The sequence below is a fragment of the Lycorma delicatula genome, chromosome 8 (genome assembly GCF_047948215.1).
Source record: "Lycorma delicatula isolate Av1 chromosome 8, ASM4794821v1, whole genome shotgun sequence".
Classification (NCBI taxonomy): Eukaryota; Metazoa; Arthropoda; class Insecta; order Hemiptera; family Fulgoridae; genus Lycorma; species Lycorma delicatula.
The window spans coordinates 109490145-109512874 of NC_134462.1; the positions used below are offsets into that span (position 1 = coordinate 109490145).

A 22730-nucleotide genomic window follows, 5' to 3' on the forward strand; every position below is an offset into this window, starting at 1 on the left:
TTAGATAATCTTGAAATTTCTCTTTCTGGGATGAAACATTGTAAATAGCTCATTGTTTTATAATAGAAGGGTTACATTAATTTATTATATTACAAAATCAACCCTCAGTTTTTCTTATGGCTATGACACTTATGAAGTACCTGAGGTACAAGTGGCACTAGTCATAGTTGCTTTCTTTGAGAGTGCCAAAGGTTCATGTTGGGAAGAGAATGAAGGTGGCACTTGTGGCTAAATATCACCTACATAGTGGGCTTGACAAAATTTGGCTCACTGAAAAAGGCAAGGGAAACCACTTCATTTTTATTACTTTCTTGTAAGTATGACAGGGAATTCTTCTTATTCTTCATAATGGTTTTTTTGTTGTTTGTAGAAGTGACCACTGAATCATTTCATATAACCTCTAACCATTACAGTTATGATACTAGACGCACACTTAAAATCAAGAAATAAAAATTTTAACTAGTGTTTTAGGTCAGATTTTTTTAATAACTGTTTAACATAGCTCTTTAATTGTATTTTGTTATTAAAAATCTGTTAATATTTTCTAAAATATTTATAAACCTTTCAGACCAAATTGTTTAACTAAAAAACTTATCTTTATAAGTCATTGTCATTGAGTTTTAAATAACTTAAAAATAAAGATCTGCAAAATTTCTCAAGAGAACATTCTGACGTAGTTGTTGTCCAAATAACAAATCTGCACTTGAAACAAATCTTAATTGTGAGATATTAAATCATTATGTCTTTTCTGTTTAGCCTCCGAAACCACCGTAAGGTATTACTTCAGAGGATGATATGTATGAATGTAAATGAAGTGTAGTCTTGTACAGACACGTCTCAGGAACGGTTGACCTGAGACTTTACATTCATATATTTGCATTCAAACATATCATCATCATTCATCCTGTGAACTAATACCTTGCGGTGATTCTGTAGGCTAAACAGAAAAAAGAAACTGTTACGTTTGGTTCTGTATTTTTCTCTACTGTACTTGGACTTACATGAATTCAAGATTGCTCTGTGAATTACAGACTGTTGTAGTAAGTGAATTACTACATTGAAGGAACAGTTGGATTATTATTTTTAAACAAAGATTTTTCATACAAATCAGTTCTTTTTTTGTATAGTCAATATTTCAAATTTACCATTTCTTCAAAATGAAAATATGTCAAAATTTTAGCTAATGAACCACTATAAAGTATAAGTAAATAACATAAGTGTTTCGATAAATCTATAATTACAAACAGGGAATGATTCCTTATCATTACTTAACCCTCAAAAGAGTTCCTAACAAAAAAAGACTACAATGCTGAAAAAAGGGAATATGACATATGACTCATACCCATTGAATTAATTGATATTGTCATTCCTAGAAACTGATTTGTTCAATTAACCGCAGCGACTTCTAATTAAATCAAATTTTACCGACAGTTTAACTCTTCAAATCCCAAACATCAAAGCATAAATGTATATTTCATGAAAAAGAATAATCTTAGTAGAACTGTTTGATTTTGTGAAGAAACTGACTTAACTACTGTTGTAGCTTTAGAAATATAGGTGGAAAGATCAAATGTTTTTAATAATTTAATTTCAAAGTTAGAAAGAATATTTTGTCTATTTTCTTGTCATGACAAATTGCCTTAACATTAGTAAAGAAGAATCATTTGAATTAGAGACTTTATAAAGTTAACCTTTAAAAACTTTTTTCTGTTTTTTTTTTTTTTTTTTAATATATTTATTTTAAGGAGTTAAAATTACAAAAAAATCTGAACTTCAAACCTCACATTGCATTTAAACTTTTGTGTTTAAGAATAAATAAAATAATGTAAGAAGAAGATTATTCAGGTAACCATACATGTATATAAAATCGTCAACCATATTACTTTCTCTCTGAAGTTTGGTTTTTACTAAAATTGTTTTAATAATTGAATCTAATTATTACTCATCAAAGATTAGGAAGTGTAAACTCATGGGTGCATATTTGTTCTGCCTGGGGTATCTGAAGTAGTGTCATCACTGCTAATGCTACAGTGGAGGACAAGACATCATAGGTAACAAGAGCCAGTTGTTTTATTGTAACCATAGTGTTAATTTTACATTATTTCTTAGCATGTTTTATAAACTATAGGGAAACAGACACATTTGCCATATAGCACACTCACATGAGTGCGCTGTAAACACAAACATGTATTTATGTTTATACACCTCATACAACCCTTCAGTTCACCTGTCCATCCCTGAAGCCTCTAACTTCCTAAACTTTGATGACTAATATTTCAAGTTAAATTAAAAAAAATAAAAATTTTAAACCTTATTGTGTATTTTTTGCTGTGCATAAGAAAGTAAAGTGTTAATTAAGTTGTGAAAACCAAAACTTAATCAAAAATTTGTTAGTGTGGGTATGCCTTGAAATGAATTCTTTACAGAGTACTAGACTTTGCTATGATTGTAAAAGTGAAGGTCAAATATTTCACATCACATGTCATGTGATGTCTCATCTCTTCACCTGAATTTGGAATTTTGCATGTTAGAATAAATACATAACACTCAATATTCCAGCATGCATTTAGTGTGGATATTACTTGATAACTATATCATATTCAGAATGTCAGAATGATTTTTAGGGCTAATTTTCGTGTTTGTTCAAATAAAAGAAATAAACTATTATACGATTATAAATGTAGTGGGAGGTTTGCCAGTTTTACTGCTCTTTCTTTCACTTTTATTCGCAAAACTTTAAAAAACTGAAGTTGCACATATATCTAATTCAAATTGTGCTTACAATTGTAAAATTTCATTTTAACAGAGCACTTAATTTCAGGTTATGGTTCTGACATTTTGTTTAAGATAGTGGCTTTATTTAGGACTTAATATTCTGAATATTTTTAATCAAATGAAGTATAGTTTTGTCTATCTGTTTATATTAATAGCAAAAACAGCACAATATAGCTGAGAATTCCTACATATTTCTTTAAAAAAAATTGTGTTCTCTGAAAACTGGTGTAAGGTGTGCAATTTTTAGCTGTTAACTGCTTACCATTATCAGAAAATTATTATAAACTTACGGTGTTATTGGGGCTGACAATAGAGAATGTTGGCAATATAAGATGATGCTTGACGCTTCCAATTCAACTTTGCTGAATTCATATGAATTTTTCAGCGATCATGAAATTTCTTGTAGGATCACATTCCACATACCTCTTACCCAAGATTTCTATTTGTAAACTTATGTGAAAAATAGTGTTTTCAAGAATACCCATATATATATATATATATATATAAGATTGCTGAAAAAATTTATGTAAAGTAACATCACTGCAAAACTAGATAAAGTTGTACCAAATATGACACTTGCATCATCACTCCTAAAAGTGTGTGTTTTTAACACCGACCAAGAAATTAAATGCCAATTAAAAACACCAAGAAATTAAATGCTATATAAAACTAATATATATGTAATATAAAGCAACTGAAATGAATTTTCATTTTAATCATTGACAAAAAATAAAAACTTAAATCACAAGTAATGCGGCCTGTAAAAAACATTATTGTTGTTATTTATGTTGTAAAAGTAAAATTAAAAATTATATGTGTTCCTTTTATTTTGTTTTTGCTTAACTGGATTATTCTACAGTTAATGATGTCAATATGGATGTAAAGGGTATGTATAATTCTTTAAGAAAAAAGCCATGATCAACTTGAACTAAAGCAGTAATATTTATTAATTATGTATGTAACTGTTAATGGTAAATCACATGTTTTTCCCTTAGTACATATAATTCACGTTTCATTATCAGTGAAAACTGTTATTTTATATCTGCTTGTTAAAAACGATGTATTTGAAAAATGGGTATATAGGAGTCTGTATATCTGAATTCATCAATTTATAAGCATAAATTATTGAACATATAATTCAATAATTTTAATAAGATTTTAATTATGGAACATGAACATAAAAATAAATAGTATTGAGTTATCTTATTCATATATACGTATATATATATCTTTTTTTTTCCGAACATTTTATTAACTGCTGTGTTGAATAATATAATTTAATTAATTATAATATTGAAACCACCCAATACAGTAAGTTATAAATAAGAAACACTTACCTACTGAAGTGCTTTCAAAGTATTCACTTCGTCATTAACAGTTTAAGATTACAAATTACAAATCTATTATATCAGTATTTCTTGCTTTGTCATTTAAAATTAAAACCACCTTTGTATACCACAGCATATCAGTGAGTGATAAATCTTATTAAAATATTTGATTATGATATTAGTTCTACCAATTTATACAATGAATTATTGTATTCTGTTAGTTTATTCATGAGTTTACATTTACTTTAAATTGACTGATATAATATTTTTCAAGTATATCAATTTCCCTATTATTGCTATTTATTAACATTATTTCTAAAAAATTATTGTATATGCCTGAGATTGTAGGTTTATTTTTTATAAAAAAAAATTATTAAAGAATGTTCTGAAAACCTCTTAATGAAAGATCTGGCGATTTTACCTGTATTTATAAGTAAATACATAACCATTTATATTTGCAATGACCTTTATGTATTCAACATTTTCTTAGTTCTAGAGATTGAAAAGATTGAAAATGAGAAGGTGTGAAGATAAAATACTTTTGGTTTCTTTTGATATATCAAACATGCACATGAATGTACCCATAAATTATACTATAGATATAATAAAAAGTACTCGTATTAATAATGAAGAAAACTATGATGATAAAAACAACATAATTACTATAATACAAAATAAAACTGTTCAAACCTATTTCAAATTTGAAAGAACATTTTATATTCAGACTGATGGTCTTGCCATGGATTCACATTTATCTGCAATTTTATCAGAAATATATGTTCAGTATTTTGAAAAAATAGTAGTATGTGGCATTACACATACACATGATGTTTTATTCTGGGGTAAGATATGTTGATGATATATTAGTAATATATAATGAAAATATAAAAAAAATAATATAATATTAAAAATAAAATACTTACACCTCATTAAAAATAAAATAAAGTACAGATAATACTTGTAATAATATATTTAATACATGTACTAAATATGTATAACAAGAATTAAAAATTTACACAAGAATTCAAAAAAATTGCACTATTGCTACTTAGATTTAAGTGTTGAAATAGTAAACAACAAAATAGTAACTGATGTTTATAAGTTAATTGTAACTTATGTTAATAATAATTTACATACAATTCACAAATCTTCAAATACTGCTTGGATATACAAGACAAATAATAATAAAAAATGTGATCCATAGAGCATTTATATATATATATAAATACAAATGAGAATAAATCAATAAAGAGATTGATTACATAAAGGACATTGCAAGTATAGGTTATTTTATTTTTTATTTTTATTTTATTTTATTTACAATTTAAAACTTACATGGTCATCCGTCAGACCTAAGTCTGTCGACAGATATACTAAAGAGTATTATTACATTATTAAGTGGTTAATGTAATAACCAATTTTATGTAACAACTAAAGATATTATTAGTTTTATAATACTTATAATAGTAGTACAATTATAAAATTAATTTTACAAAATTAGACTAAATATTTAAAAACTAATGAACAAATTATTTCTTTAATAATTGTAATGTATTAGATTTAGTAACTAAAATTATATTCAAGAAACAAAACTATACTTAATTACAACAACGAATTACATAATTAATATCTTGTTGCAACAATTACACAAAGAAAATAAATAACTAAGCTTTAACCATTCAACAATACATTATTTATTGATTTACAATAATTATCAACATTAAAATAATAACTATAATCATGTTATAATTGTCTGGACTGCCAGTATAAATCAAACATGAATCCTGTTAGTACCTATTATGTTATAATTAATGCCCACTCAATGAGAAGTTTTTTTAAATCATTTTTTTTTATTTTTACATTATTGAGGTGATTCGGTAAAGAATTAAGTAATGCAGGAACAACGTACTTCTTTAATCGTTTACCGTAAGTATTATTATATCTATCTGTGATAAAGCTCATTGCTCTCAAATTGTATCCACTTTCTATATTTACCCTGTATTCACTGTTGTAAAAGTTCTTAAAAATAATTAAGAATTTAAATAGACCTCTAACTGACAGAAACCTTGTAAGATTATTTAAATTAGTGTCATAATTGTTATCAGAATCATAAAGAGCAATATCTTTGAGGACCCTATTTTGTATTAAATTTATTTTATTTATGAGATAGTCTGCGGCTGATCCCCATGTTGTCAAGCCGTATCGAATAACAGATTCAAACAAGGATGAATAGAGTAAGCGTTTACAGTGAATTGGTAATAGGGGTGAGATGTGGTGGAATTTCATAGCAACCACTCTTAAATTTTTACATATATGTTTTATATGGTGATCCCATCTAAAAAAAGAGTCAAAATGTACACCCAAATATTTGTATTTGTCAGCATTCTGGAGATGTTCACAATTACAATTTATGTGGTAATTTTTTATACAGTCACATGTATGACAAATAATTTTTATCGGTCTTTGGGATTGAAGATAAGGAGATCTTACATGTAAAACAGTAGTTTTTTTAGCGTTAATAATTAGGCCTTTGTCATGAAGCCACTTTAATAGATTATTAAAATCTTCTTGCATTAAAAACTCTGCTTCTTCCAATCGCTTATGTCCAAATGCTAAAACACTATCATCAGCGTATTGCAACAGACATGAATTAGAGATCGCGCTAGACATATCATTAACGTACAGATTAAAAAGTGTTGGGCCCAAGATAGACCCTTGAGGCACGCCACTATCTGTTTCGTATCTATCACTATATTTATCTTTAATTTTAACAATAAGTTTTCTGTTACTTAAATAGTTTTGTAGCATATTATTAAAAGGGCCATTAAACCCTAGCTTATTTAGGGCGTCTAAAAGTTTATGATGGTCTAACGTATCAAAAGCTTTACGAAAATCTAAAAAAAGTAAGATTACATGGTTACATTTATTTAAGTTAATATTGACAAAATCAGATAAATCATTTATAGCATCGTTAGTCCCAATCCCCTTTCTGAAACCATATTGAGTTTCACTGATTAATTTGTTATCATCAAGGTATTTAGTAATATGCATAGAGACATACCGTTCAAAAACTTTTTCGATACATGACAGTATAGAAATTGGCCGATAATTATTTAAATCTTTAAAAGATTACAAAATGGTTACATTCTTTAAATGGTTACAATAATAATTTAATTGATAAATTACATATATAAATAATAAAAATTAATTATAAGACTAAACTTAACTTCCCTGAAAATCACCAATGTATTTCATAGAAATAAATATATTTCTTACAAACCAAGTAAACCTATAAAGTATATTTTTCAAAATAACAAAGTTATTAATAAACTTGAACTTTGTAATATATATAAAATGAAATGGAATAAATGAGATCATTTGTATCATTTTGTATTTGTAGTTAAAACCATCAGATCTTTCATTAAGAGATTTTCAGAACATTCTTTAATAATTATAAAATTGAAAATAATAAGTTTTCACATGTAACTCATCACCTTATATAAAATAAACATACCATTTCAGATATATACAATAATTTGGAAATAATAGAAATAAATAACAAAATTAGGGAAGTCGATATACTTGAAAAATATTATATGAGTAAATATAAAAGTAAATGTGAACTCATGAATAAACTAACAGAATACACTTCATTGTATAGATTGGTAGAACTGCCATCATAATCAACTATTTTAATAAGATTTATCACTCACTGTCATACTGTGGTATACAAAGGAGGTTTTAATTTTAAATGACAAAGCATGATATGCTGATATAATAGATGTGTAATTTGTAATTTTAAACTGCTGATGATTAAGTGAAAATGTTGGAAGCATTCCAGTAGGATGTTAGCATTTCTTATTTTTAATTGATTGTATTTGGTAGTTTCAATATTATATATATAAGAAATTGTAATTGAGAATTTTTGCATATAAAGCATATACATATATATATATATATATATATACACACACACACACACACACACACACACGAGTTCTGTAAATAAAATAATGAGACTGGTTCAGAAAAACTTTTTATTTACAATCCTTATACATGGACTTTTATCACCTTCGAAATAGTTCCCTTGGGAAACCACACAATGCTTCAAACAGTTTTCCCACTCTTCATAGCTGTGGTGGAACTCAGAAACCAGAATATCCTTCAGATGGTTGGTTACACTTTTTTTAATGTTTTCTACTGTTTCAAAATGGTGTCCTTTGATGTTTTTTTAAAAGTTGGAAACAGAAAAAGTCACAGGGACTCAAGTCAGGTGAGTAAGGTAGTTGAGAAACTACAGCAATGTTTTCCTTTGTCAAACACTCATTAATTGAGAGTGAATTGTGATAAGGTGATTGTCATGATGCAGCATCCAGTTGTCTTTGATGGCTGGTCTCACATTGGCAACTTTTTCCGTAGTCTTTCAAGAATTTCTCAGTAAACATAAAATTTCTTATAAACAATGCCATTACTATCAAAGAAACAAATTAGCATGGTTTTGATTTCTGATTTGCTCATTTTTGCTTTTTTGGGACGTGGTGAGTTTGAAGTATGCCACTCCTTGCTTTGGTGTTTTGTTTCAGGGTCTTACTCAAACATCCAAGACTCATCATTAGTAATAAATTTTTTTTAGAAAATCAGGATCAGTTTCAATTGACCCAAGAAGATTGCGGCATACTTACACCCTGTTGTTTTTCTGTTCAACAGCGAGGTTTTTTGGGAACAATTTTGCACAAGCTTTTTCATGTCCAATTCATTTGTCAAAATTTGATGGACTGTGATTTGGTTCAAATTCAATTGTTCTGCAATCATTCTGACAGTTAATCGTTGGTCACACCGTATCAAGTCTGATTCGCCTAACATTGTTGTCACTTTTTGACGTTAAGGTTCTTCCAGAGCGTGGATTATCCGCAACTGATTCCTGGCCATCTGAAATGCTTTAAACCACCTAAAAAGTTGGGCTTGACAGAGTGTCATATCCATACGCTCTTTTCAATTTTGAAACAGTTTCAGTAGCATTCTCACAGTTTAACATGAAACTTTATTGCACAACGTTGCTCTTTATGAGCGACTAGGGTCACTCATTTTTATAACACAACAAAAACTCGTTTCATGAAAAGCTTGTTTACGTCTCAAAATCACGTGGCAACAATAGACTAAAAATAATAATACCTAATATAAATTAGCTGTTCATGAAACCATATGTTTACTAGTAACTTTGCAGTGTTGCCACTTTGGCTGCTAAAAAAATCTAGTCTTGTTACTTTATTTACAGACCTCTTATGTATGTATATATACATATATATTCATATAAAAATTGTAATTGAGAATTATTGCATATAAAGCATATATATGTATATACTTACATTGAATGGATAATGAGTGAATGGTGTTTTATTGATTTAAGTAAAATTTTTTACAGTGCAATATAATTATTGTTCTGAAGGAATGTTTTGACACATTCTGTCAAAAATGAATAAATTTAATTAAATGTTTTTTTCTTTATTACATTTTTTAACAGCATTGTTTGTAAATATGAACGCGTATGAATGATTTTTGTTCAGTGTGATAAATCTTATTAATTTCATCATTACAGTTTTAGTTTTCTAATAGTAAATAATTTTAGTTGTAGTTGGATGTAAATTTTAAGATCTATGATCTACAAACCTTACATAAAATGTTATCACAGTACACTATAATGTTAAATAAGTACAAAGAGATGAATTAGGGATTTAATTTATAAACGATCATTTCATATTGTTATTTTAACATATCATCGGCATTTAGTATGTATATTTATTAATGAGTTTCTAATGAAGCATTCTGGGCATTTGTAATTGCTGAAGATTTGCAATAATACCAGTACAAAATGATCACTGATATTCATGATAAAAACTATTAGTATTATTTATTAGCATGGGTTTTTCTAAATTTGTTTGTAGTGTGACAACAAAATTTATTCGACTATAGTTTTAAGTTTGTCTTGTTTATACCCAACCTTACTAGTCCCAACACTGCTATTAATTAAATTTCAGCTTACCGTAATAAATCACTAATATGCATACTTAAATCCAATAAAATATGTTACTGAACTGGTTGTATTTAATTAATGGATATGTAGTGTTAATTTAATTTAAAAATGGCTTTAAAAAACAAAAGACTAATTAAAAATGTAGGATAAGTTGGTTCATATTATTATGCATTACATTAAAACCATAAATTTGATTGTTTTAATACGCTGATTTTTTAATTTAATTTTTCTTTTGCATCATAATTTTTTGTATTTTTATTATTATTATAATGGGTATGCAAGACTGGAATATGGTCAGAGAACGTATACAGATGTCGGTCTATCCATGGAAAGCTAAAAGAAAGGATTACAAAATCCTTTATAAGGAAGTCATTTAAAAAATATTTAAATCCTTTGCAAAATTATTTATAAGGAAACAAATTTTATGTAAGTTTAATTTTAATTAAAATTACTTGCAAAGAATTTGTTGGGATCTATAAAAAATTAATATTAATGCTGATAAAATTTTTTAATGAAAATAATTTTGGCAGTATGATTGCTTTTAAAAAGAATTTAAAGTAGAAAAATCAAAACAGAGCTTAACCTATGGATGTGCAGAGACACATTGCATAAGTGGAGTACTGAACTTAAAATCTTCTATCTTTTGCTAAATAGCAAAGAGTCGCTGATCATCGTAAGATTGGTGTAGATGTTTATTTTTAAATTCTTGTTCAGCAATCAATGAATCCACAGTAAAGTTGATGATGGGGCTGTGTGTTTTAAGGGATGGTGAATAGGAAAAAGTTATTTTTTCTAAATAATTTTTTTAAATAATTACAGAAAACGGTTTTTTTTTTAAAAACTATAATAGATTTTTATGATTATAAAATTTCCTTTAATTTAGTTTTTCTTGGTCACTGTAGGATGTAAATTGATTGTAGATACATTATGAAATAGATTTTTTGACCCCTAAAAAAAATTTAATTTTAAGTATATTTTCATGTTTGAAAACAAACTCTTGTATACAAACATTGCATTTAGTAAAGTTGATCTTTTTAAATGAACTTTAATTTGCTTTTATTGCTATATTACTGATTGAAATTGGCTTTGTTATCAACAAAAATGATCAAAAAAATTCCATGGTTAAGAAAATTATATTGTAAAATAGCTCACTGAAGACTAATTCCAGCAAAAATTGAAGAATTTTTTTGATATGCTTATTATAAAGCAATTTAATGGATTACTTATTTAAATATAAAAAATTTATTTAAAAAAATTGTCCAGTCTTTTGTTATCTGAATAATAAGTAATTTAGATAATAAATTGTGCAAAAATATTTGGCATTTTTATACTTAATTTGCTTTAAATTTTTACTTGCTTCATGCCTTATTACAAATGGAATGTGTGAAGTAGTTTGAATCTACTTAATTTTCCATAAATGAACAATATTTATTTTGAAATTGTGAATACCAAGTAAACGGTTACTAAAATATACTGCAAAACAAGAAAATATTCAAAAATCATTTACAAAAAAAATTTTGATTAAAATCAAAAAGTAAATGGCATTTTCCCATTAATATTTGTTGATAACAACACTAGTTTCCATGCAGTAATAGAAATAAAAACAAATTAAGTAATTTAAAAAATTTTATCAACTAAATGTAATTTTTACATATGAGAATTTTAAAAATTGCATTCCCTTGTCAAGATTGAAGTTTTTGTACCATTATTGATAAAATAACTTTCCCAAATATCTAAATTCTATTTGTAATTATAATTATTTATTATTAAAGATATATTTTAAAACTCTGCTTGAAATTAGTTTCTGAAGAATTAAATTTTGTATCAGTTTCCAGGTAGTGTTTGGCTAATCACATTTTTCTGGTCTTTTATATTTATGAGCCAGCTCCTTCATTTTGGTTTAAATCTTTCTTTTTGTAATTATTGTCTTGTAAATTAAATTAAATTTTAAAAGCTGTATAAAAACTATTAATATTTTTTATTTTTTAAATAATAACCCTTATTTTGTTAAGTTATTTGAAAACATTAGTATTTTCCCTTTAACTAAAATTGCTATCAATCATACTGTGTACTTAACTGATTCTGAAAAGAGTGCATAAAATGGATATCCGTGTCAGTTTTCACTGCTTCTCCATGTTTTTTTATTAACTATTTTTATAGAGCTAATGGATAAGTGTAAAAATTAATTTTACATCAAATGCCGCAAAATATTTTCAAATGAAACATTAAAATAGCATTTCATTTGGTCTGAATGTTATAATTAATATTAAAAATTAAATAGTTTGTTTTTATAAATAATTATCATATTATTAATTACTATGATAATTTTACAATATAATCATCCAAGGAAAAGTGAGAAATGTTTGTACTTCCATCTTGGTAGAAAATAATAAATAAAAATACCAATATCTGAAGAATAACAATAGGTTTCTGAGGCAGAACATCTTGAATTTCCTTATTAATGCTATCTTTTTTTTCCTACATTCCTGGGCCGGTCATCCAATTAAGTATACAGAGCCCGGGAGTGTGTCCAAGCCACCTATTGGCTATGTCTGAGCCTTCCCGCCTATTGGTTGTAGATCCAGCGTGGCAGGTCAGACTAGCACAACTAGATCTTTTGAATTATTATTTCTTATAATTCCCTCGCCCTTTTTCTCTTTTTTGGTTTCCCCTTTTTTTTATTACTACTATCTGGAACATACTTTCTTAATACAGACAATTGGTAGCCATGTTAAAATCATTTTTTAAAAAGTAATGTATTTATGTTTATTTTTTCAGAGGCAGACATAGAAATAAATCCAAGAAAACATATTATTTGATACAGTTAATGACAAATTTTATCCTTAATGTGTTGTTAATTATTAAAAACAAAAGCTAGAAATTAGATTATAATTTTTTTGTAAAATATTAATGTTCATTTGTAATTATGTAGTATAAATATTCATAGTTAGTTCTTATTAAACAGTTGTTATTTAACTTTTGTATTATTATTATTATGCTTATTACACTATTTCTATTATTATTGTTTTTCTTCATAACAGATTATTTACATTTCTTGCATTTTAGAATACGTTTCTTTAAATAAAACCATTTAAAATATATTTTTCCTACCTCCAAGCACATTGCAACAATCACGTTTCCATCAGACGTATTGGTACTTTGTACATTCGTGTAATATATCCGAGTGATGTTTTAATTATGATGGCTTGAATATAACCTAATATTAATATCTAAGAACTGTTTTTTTTTTTGCTTAAAATTCAACTTAAGTAATGTTTATGTAATGTGAATGAGAAAGGCTTTTTTCATTTCAAGAGATGATAAACTTTTTTTTAGATTTAATAATCTGTAAACAATAATCTTGAGTCTTCTTTTTTTTAATTAAGTTGGGATTGATGACAAGTCATTATCCATGTAAACTATTTGATTTTATCTTTGCAAATCATCCGTTAGATCTAAAACTACCCTTTTCTCTTACCCTGTTTTGACTTTAAAACATTTCTTCCTTACTCTAAAGCCCAATGATGAGTATATTACGCAAAACAATTACAAATATCACCGCAAGGATTTGTGATGAATTATGTTGCTGATGTCGGTGATGACTCTTGGTCAGTCATGTACACTTTCCAAGTTTACTCTGATTTTTAAAGTCGTTTTAACATTTTTATTATTTATTAATTACTTGTTATATTGGAGCATCCCTTGAAATTTAAAATATTTTCATCGACAGCAGCAGTGCATTGTAGTTTAGTCGTTAAAAAAAATTCAGAAACTTAATGAAATATAGTGTTTTGAACTATTTATTATAATTTGATAAATCTTTTTTCAGGATAACTAGATTGTCATTTAAAAATAAATAACTTAACAGAAAACTGAAATGTTTGACATATTTATTTTGAAATATACCTGTATTACAAAATCATTACGAGACAGACTGTAAATAGTCATCGGTAGTTTACAAGATACAAGGTGGTCTTTTACAACACTTTCATTATACTCTGCATTACTGTCTGTCAAGTTTCTTAGAATTTTCTCTATTGTACTGTATTTTGTTTTTATTTATTTTAGTTGTAATGTTTTTTGATTTTATTTATTTATTTTTTTTTTTTTTAGGTTAAGTAGGTTGTAAACGAATAGCATTCAAGGGAAATGGTTATCTAGTAGAACCTCCAAAAAAAAACAAACGACTTTTCATAAATAGATTAAAATTTAATGTGAAATAAAATTTAAGTTACAGAAACTAATAATTGGATGTAATTTATTAAGAATTTGTGTAATAAACCATCTTTAATTCTACGTTTAATTGAAAGGATATAAGGCACACTATCTCAGCAAGTGTAAGCAAGTATAATAAACTATTGAACAACAAATTGAGTACATAATTGCACAATTGGTTACGATAGTGGTCGCCATTAAAGATGGCGCATATGTTTAAACTGTTGTATCTACGTTAAAAAAAATCTCAATAAAAATGAAGGTATCGTTAGAAACTGCAATTATTATTGCGCTAACTGGATTCGGTCGATTTTAGTTACTGTCATTCGTTTGAAAATTAGGGTCTTGAAAAGCGGAAAACTCACGATTTTTTGCACTGTTTTTTTGAGAACGGTAACTTTGAATTAATATAAAGTCAAAACCGATCGAGATAAAAATTTTCTACTTTTGGAGGTAGATTAAACGATTGTTTCTCAATAATTATAATTAAAATTTAACCCAAAACTATTATTGGTCATTTCAAGTAAAACCACCAATTTTCGTTTAACGTTCCGTGTGGTAAAAATAAATTTCCGCTAATATCAGGCATTAAATAAGTATAATTCATATTTGTAGGGTGTAAATTAATAAACATTCGCGTTTTGTGGTGAGGATAATTTACACGATCGTAAAAATCGATGTAAAAACGTGACAATATAAGATGGACTGAAGAAGAAATGGTTTCTTGAAATTAATGTTCATATTGAATTAATATTCATGAATCCTTTACATCACTACATGTGTTAACCGGCATTTATGTTAATTAATTATATTATATATATATATAATTACAATTATGTGTTCATTTCAAGTCACGCGTGCAATAACCAAGGGGCCTTAATTTAGGTTTATATAACAAATAATGAAATGATAAATAACAAATAAAAATAATGAATTTGTTAAGAAACAAGGTTGTTTTTAACAGTTTTCTTTGTTTGCCAATTTAACCATTATTATTTGAATACTAATGTAGGGCTTATTGGAATTAAATTTATGCCCCTGTTCATGGATAAGAGATTGCTGTGCAATATCAGATGATGTTTATGGTATGATGACTCATTACTTCCAGAATTCATGTTATTGTTGCTGTATGTTTATGTTCTACTTTTTCTTCTAATCTTATGTCACTATATATATATTTTTTTAACCTTCAGGACTACTGTTAGTTATTGCTTCAGAGGATGAGATGAATGATAATTTTTTTAGCGTGTGAAAATGCCATGCCTGACCGGGATTCGAACCCGGGAGCTCCGGATGAAATACTGAGACGCTACCACTCGCGCCACGGAGGCCGGCATTGTATATTGATATAAATTAAAACTTAATGTATATTAGTAGAAATTAATTGCAATGCCAGTTTTCAGCCTGGTGGATTCATTAATTCGTCAGCTGTGATATCTAATAAATAAATTGGATTTTTGATTTCCATACGTTCAGCTCATGTCGGTTTCTTAGCGAGTTTATTTAACGGTGCCGCGTTATGTCAGACGGTTTAGAATAGTATGTTAATTTGCGTTTTTTTATCGGGTTATAAGTTAACGATTTTTTGTTTTTCATAATTTTTCTGCGACTCTCCTAAGAGTAATACGAACGAGATTGAAACATCTTCGTTGTCCGGTCAACATGGCCGTAGAATTAATAGTGGTCCGAGAAATGTAATCTACAACAAATACAAATTTTTTCAAAAGCTATCTGACTTTGAATTGCGAAACGCGATTAATTTTGATAATGTTCAAGAACTCATTGCCTAAGCGTGCGGCATTAGTCGGAGGTAAGTACAAAAGATATATAGGATAGCTGAGGAGTGCAATAGTAACGACAGATGTGTTCAGTTTGAAACGCCAGAGAAAAATAGGGCACAAAATCCAAACCTATTACTGGACCATTTCAACCGTCGTGTATTGCGCAGAATCATATATCAGTACTACGATCGAAATAAAACGTAGACTGGAATAAAATGTTCAGCATTTTAAAAAAATTAGGGTTCAAATACAGAGATAGAAGAACAATTGCTAACATGTACCGGAACCAAACAGCAACAATAACAATTGAAGAACATAAGAAAGAAGCCCTAATAAGAAAGGGAGTCCGACAAGGATGTTCCCTATCGCCGTTACTTTTTAATCTTTACATGGAACTAGCAGTTAATGATGTTAAAGAACAATTTAGATTCGGAGTAACAGTACAAGGTGAAAAGATAAAGATGCTACGATTTGCTGATGATATAGTAATTCTAGCCGAGAGTAAAAAGGATTTAGAAGAAACAATGAACGGCATAGATGAAGTCCTACGCAAAAACTATCGCATGAAAATAAACAAGAACAAAACAAAAGTAATGAAATGAAGTAGAAATAAAAAAGATGGACCACTGAATGTGAAAATAGGAGGAGAAAAGATTATGGAGGTAGAAGAATTTTGTTATTTGGGAAGTAAAATTACTAAAGATGGACGAAGCAGGAGCGATATAAAATGCCGAATAGCACAAGCTAAACGAGCCTTCAGTAAGAAATATAATTTGTTTACATCAAAAATGAATTTAAATGTCAGGAAAAGATTTTTGAAAGTGTATGTTTAGAGTGTCGCTTTATATGGAAGTGAAACTTGGACGATCGGAGTATCTGAGAAGAAAAGATTAGAAGCTTTTGAAATGTGGTGCTATAGGAGAATGTTAAAAATCAGATGGGTGGATAAAGTGACAAATGAAGAGGTATTGCGGCAAATAGATGAAGAAAGTAGCATTTGGAAAAATATCGTTAAAAGAAGAGAGACTTATAGGCCACATACTAAGGCATCCTGGAATAGTCGCTTTAATATTGGAAGGACAGGTAGAAGGGAAAAATTGTGTAGGCAGGCCACGTTTGGAGTATGTAAAACAAATTGTTGGGGATGTAGGATGTAGAGGGTATACTGAAATGAAACGACTAGCACTAGATAGGGAATCTTGGAGAGCTGCATCAAACCAGTCAAATGACTGAAGACAAAAAAAACCGATCGAAATGAAATCCCTACCGTTACGAAGCTCAGTGAGGAAATACGGGGAAAACTGGATGTAAATCTATCATCTACTACTGTTATTGGTATTTTGAAAAAAACTGGTTTTTGTTATAAAAAAATGAAAGCCGCTCGACGTTTCTTGATGGAAAAACCTGATATTGCATTTTTAAAGACATTTCACGAATTAAAAGCGTCAGGTGATGATCGACCCGTATTTTATACAGATGAGACGTGGGTTAATGAAAATCATTCTCATAAATACATATGGCAAGATTCGAAGAAAAATGGAGGGATTAAAATACCATTGGAGATGGCGATCGTTTAATATTGTGTCATGCAGGTTAGGCTAAAACGGTTCATTAAAAAAAACAAATGGGGTTTCCGCAGTCAATCGAAAGCCGGTTCGACATATCGTTCAGAAATGAACAGCGATAGTTTTAAAAATTGGTTTACAAATGAGTTTTTGAATTACAAGAAGGAAGCGTAATAATAATAAATAACGCAAGTTATCACTCTGTTGCAGTGATTAAACTTTCCACCAATAGCTGGAGAAAAGCTGAAATCTAACAGCGGCTTCAAGAAAAGGCTGTTTTTTTGTAATGATTCTGAAGCTAATCAAGAGCTGTTGCAAAAAATACTTCCGTATAAGAATGAACGAAAACTGTATGAAATTGATGTTAGGCCAAAAGAAAGGACGTTCTGTTATTCGCCTACCATCATAAATTGTGAATAAAATGCGATAGAACTTAAAATGGCGCAAGTGAAAAGGAAGGTTGCTGATCGAGATCGAATTTTCAGATTGACAGACGTTGAAAAATTAATTAATGAGGAATTTGAAAACGTTACGGCAGAGGAGTGGGAAAAATACGTTTACGTAGAAAAATTCATCATAAATCTTCAGAAATCAGACTCTGACAAAAATGATTTTGGTACTTAAGACAATAAAGAAGAGTATGAAGCCTTGGCGGAACGAATTCCCGATTGGGTACTGTAAGTAATCATTAAAACAATTTTTACGAATTTTTGTAGATTTTAAACCGAGGGTCATAACTTTATTTATACGGACGTCTATGGTAGTTTTCATTGCCTGTTTCTAAATATCAATTTGACTAATAATACATCCCGCGCACGCTTGTACGCAAGACATTTTTCTGATCTACTTTCGTGGCGGGCCGGCTTCCCCACTCGTGGACAATTCATGCAGACAGGAGAGCCCCTTTCTTCTTAGTCGGATAGTCCTTCGCATGATGGTCCTCTTTTTCTACAGTATGAGCAATGCCTTAATTTACCTGTACAAGACAGCCACATGTCCTAGAGCACCGAAAGCATCTACTGAATTTAAAATGATCCTTAACCTTACACGATTGGAAATCTACAAACACTCGTACTTTCTAAATAAAAGCAGCACGCAACTGTTTCTCTCACTCCTTAACATAATGGACAGTACTAGAATCTCTTCTAGCTGCCCAAAATACAACCTTAAACGTTTTGCTAAATTCGCCTTCAGAATACTTAATATTTTGGGCCCGAATCGCATCAATAAATTCTTCTTCCCCCAGGTCACGAGGAACATCATAACGATCATTCGAGGCCTCGCAGCTTAGTAACTATAGTCTGTGTGGAGTATCGATTTATTCCTTCATTCCGCCTAATATTACGTTCTGTCTCACTGTCGTTAGCTACTACTACCCTTACACCCTCAGGATCATCCCGAACACTTATAATCCGCAATCCTCCCTTCCTGACCTCTAATTTCTCAGTCACCTCACCTCTAAAGGCTGCGGAAGTAACGCCAACAGGTTTGTTGATTAACAGGACCTGGAGTTGTGACATAGTTTTAACAATCTCAGAGGCCAACCTCCTGACAGTCGATGGTGAATCAGTCCCCCACAAGTTCATCCATCCTGCCTTTAAAACCCTCAATATACCTCTGTAATCGATTATTCCGTTTGACCGTCAACAAATGTAAAAATCGCAGCTTATGCAGCCAAGAAAGAACGTAGGAGGCACTCTTCTCCTTTGCATTTCTTGAATTTCCCACAAATTACTCTACTTCTGTGCATGATCCACAAAACATTTCTACTACCAACTCGGTCACCATTTCGTTGGAGACTAAATCACTAGAAGATATCTAGGCCTCTAACTTTTTTAAAACAGCAGCCTCCATCTTTTTTGCCTTCAAAGGAAGCAAAACCTAGTTTGTCTGATCCGTTATAGGACCAGATAATTCTTTGACAAATGAAGTATCTGAATCGGTATCTCTCGTTTCCTCCACACCGACAGCTGCCTCAGCAGCTACTTCCATCTTCCTAGATTTACCCGATGACGGTTTAACCTTTTGTTGTTGCGTCCGACTGGACACACTCGCCACACTGACAGTACCACTGTCAGAAGCATCACTATCAACATCCACAGCCTCCTCAGCTAACTTCTTGCAAACCTGAGCTTCTGTCCTCAATTTCTGCTCAGCCTCCCTTTCCTTTCTCTGCTGAGCTTCCCTGGCCACCCTTTCCAATCTGTTCACCCTCCTCCATTCCTCCTGTGCCTTCTGGGCTGCTAAAAATTGTTCTGTTTTAGCACGGTTACGATATCTCCTAGAGGACTTATCCGAACTATTCATGTTCATATTTCAAATTAGTTAACCAAAAAGTTATACCTTTATTTTTATTTTATGATTTCGTTTAAGTGAGAGATACTATAGTTTAAACCCAAGTGACATTTTTCATGGCGACTACTATAATATTATAAGTGGTAGATTTCAGAAGTAATAAATGAATGATCCCATTGCTTAGCTGTTGTCCTACACAGTTATATTAATAGGTTGTCTGTCTCTGAAAAAAAAAAAACATATGTATATATATATATATATATATATTTTTTTTTTTTTTCTGATCAACCTAAGTATGGAATTAATAAATAAAATAAAGTAGGATGACTCTTATCTTATTCCATTATGCATGCAAGAGCGCTTTCATGAATTATTTGCATCATCAGTTGCTTCACATAACATTTTACAAATATTCGTATCAAATTACATATGAAAGTCACAATTAAAATTGAAATTAAAAATCATTTTACATTTTAATTAAAATTTTTAATTCTTAAAAATTCCTTCCTCCATATTGAAATTATAATGAAAAAATAACATTTTAAAAATATTAAAGAATTAAAATTAAAATGAAAAATTGCATGTATAGAAACCTGAAGTCATTTACTAAATTAAATTAAAGATTAAAAATAAAATAAATAATTTAACATATTAGAAATCCATGTGGACTAGCTAGCCAAAGTTATGCGACTCATTTTGTTAAATTATTTATTTTATTTCTAATCTTTAATTTAATTTAATTTAGTAAATAACTTCATGTTTCTATATATTCAATTTTTAATTTCAATTTAAATCTTTAATATTTTTAAAATTAATATTTGTAAAAAGTTATGTTCAGTACTAATGTGGCCTGTAACACTATTTTGTATTTTAATTTTAATTTAATAGGCTGGTTCCTACGGGATTCTGGGGTATGAAATAATAAGACACCTTGATTAACAAATTGAGTGACATTTAATTACTAAAAAAATGAATTTGATTGTAATTATTGAAAATGGACTATACACTTGCGCACGCACACACACACACACACACACACACACACACACACACACACACACACACACACACACACACACACACACACACCTCATGAATTCAACACTGCCCTTGTCCACAATGCTCACTCACACATTAAAACACACCGACCTGCCCAATCTCCCCACTCCAGCACTCTCTATCCCACTACACACTAATAGAACACGCATCAAACAAACATACACATCCAAATGCGTACGCCCCTACAAGCTAGTGATGATGCGAGCAATTCGTGAAAGCGCTCTTGCATGCATAATGGAGTAAGGTAACTGTCATCCTACTTTATTTATTAATTCTGTACTAGGTTGATCAGATAAATATAATTTGTAGTACAGAAGAATATAATTCTCAAAGGAATTGATTTTAGAAAAATAATATATATATATATGACATCTGTAATATATATACATGTATCATATGTATGATATATGTACATATCATCATATATCATACATGATATATGACCTGTACTACACACATGTCATGTGTATGTTTATGTCATATTTTACATATATATATATATATAGATATATTATTTAAATGAACACGTCATTTAAACAAATAAATATAATAAAACCTTTTCAGTATATCTTACATTAGAGTTGTTTCACTACATTTAAAAAATATGAATGTACTTAATTTTGTTACTAATATCTTATAAATTTTAATACTTTATATAATTAATTCTGTTTATACAATTATTTTCTTTCTTAGTATTGTTTTTATCTGTATTTACACACTAAAATTCTTAACAGGTGCTTCATATACCAGCTAAGGTGATACTTTTTCATTGAGAATATTTGCAGTAGAAGATAATTATTTTAATGAATGAAAAAAATATTAATATATGTTTATTTTATTAAAAGTAATTTGTTTGTATATAGGCTTATACAGGAAGAGAAAAAAAATTATATGTTATATGTATATTATTTAATTTCTGTTGAAATTATAAGTCAATAAGCAAATTATAAATATAAAAATATAATTGATGTATTGTAATTATATCATTACATTGTGCAATATTATCCTTTGCAGTTATTATCTTGCAATGTAAATGACCAATATTCACTCAGAAATAAAATATTATTATGAATCTTAGTTTACTGTTACCTTATTTGTTTTGCAACTTAGCCTGAAGAAAATAAAAGTTATTAACAAATTAATTGCTTATAAATAGCTTTTGGGGTAAAAGCCATGTTGTTATCAATGTTAATTACTTTCTTGTACGAAGTCAATTGTGATCGCTAAAAGTTTCGGTTTTCAAATTTGAACGGAAATATCCATTTTGACCATCCCTGAATTTTTGATTAGTTTCGGCGTGACGTCTGTACGTATGTATATATCTCATCTAATTAAAAAACGATTAGCCGTAGGATGTTGACATTTTGAATTTAGGACTGTTGTAACATCTAGTTGTTCACCTCCAGTTTTGATTCCAATCGACTGAACCAAAAGTTTCCAAAAAAGCTCAAAATTCAAAATATGAAATTAAAATATAAAAGAAAAAGTTTCCTTTATAAATTGTTGAAACGTTACAGATAAAGTTTCAACTGTAAGTCACGAATTCAAGTTAGAGTGTTTTTATCTAAAATGAATGTTGCATTTGTTGATCAGGTACCCGCTATAATGGACTGAGTTAGCGACTTTTGCAGTTTGATTCTGACGATTGACATCTTACTTTACGACTGCAATCAATAAATTA

The 22730-nt window shown here is 29.0% G+C and overlaps 1 protein-coding gene across 4 annotated transcripts in view; it reads left to right on the top strand.

Annotated features, from left to right (window-relative positions):
• Window positions 1-22036, top strand: part of iPLA2-VIA (calcium-independent phospholipase A2 VIA) — a 135941-nt gene extending 113905 nt beyond the window's left edge. The window contains exons 16-17 of one of the 4 annotated variants that reach the window (XR_012757359.1): window positions 14248-14471; window positions 21784-22036. Coding sequence is in view for 2 of the 4 variants with exons in the window: in XM_075372800.1 (XP_075228915.1) it covers window positions 21784-21803 (20 nt within the window). In the remaining 2 variants the exon portion in view is untranslated. Of the gene's footprint in view, window positions 1-12912; window positions 13049-14247; window positions 14472-21783 lie in introns of those variants that run through there. The other 3 variants (XR_012757360.1, XM_075372800.1, XM_075372801.1) reach the window with 3 other exon arrangements.
• The last annotated feature ends 694 nt before the right edge of the window (window positions 22037-22730 follow it).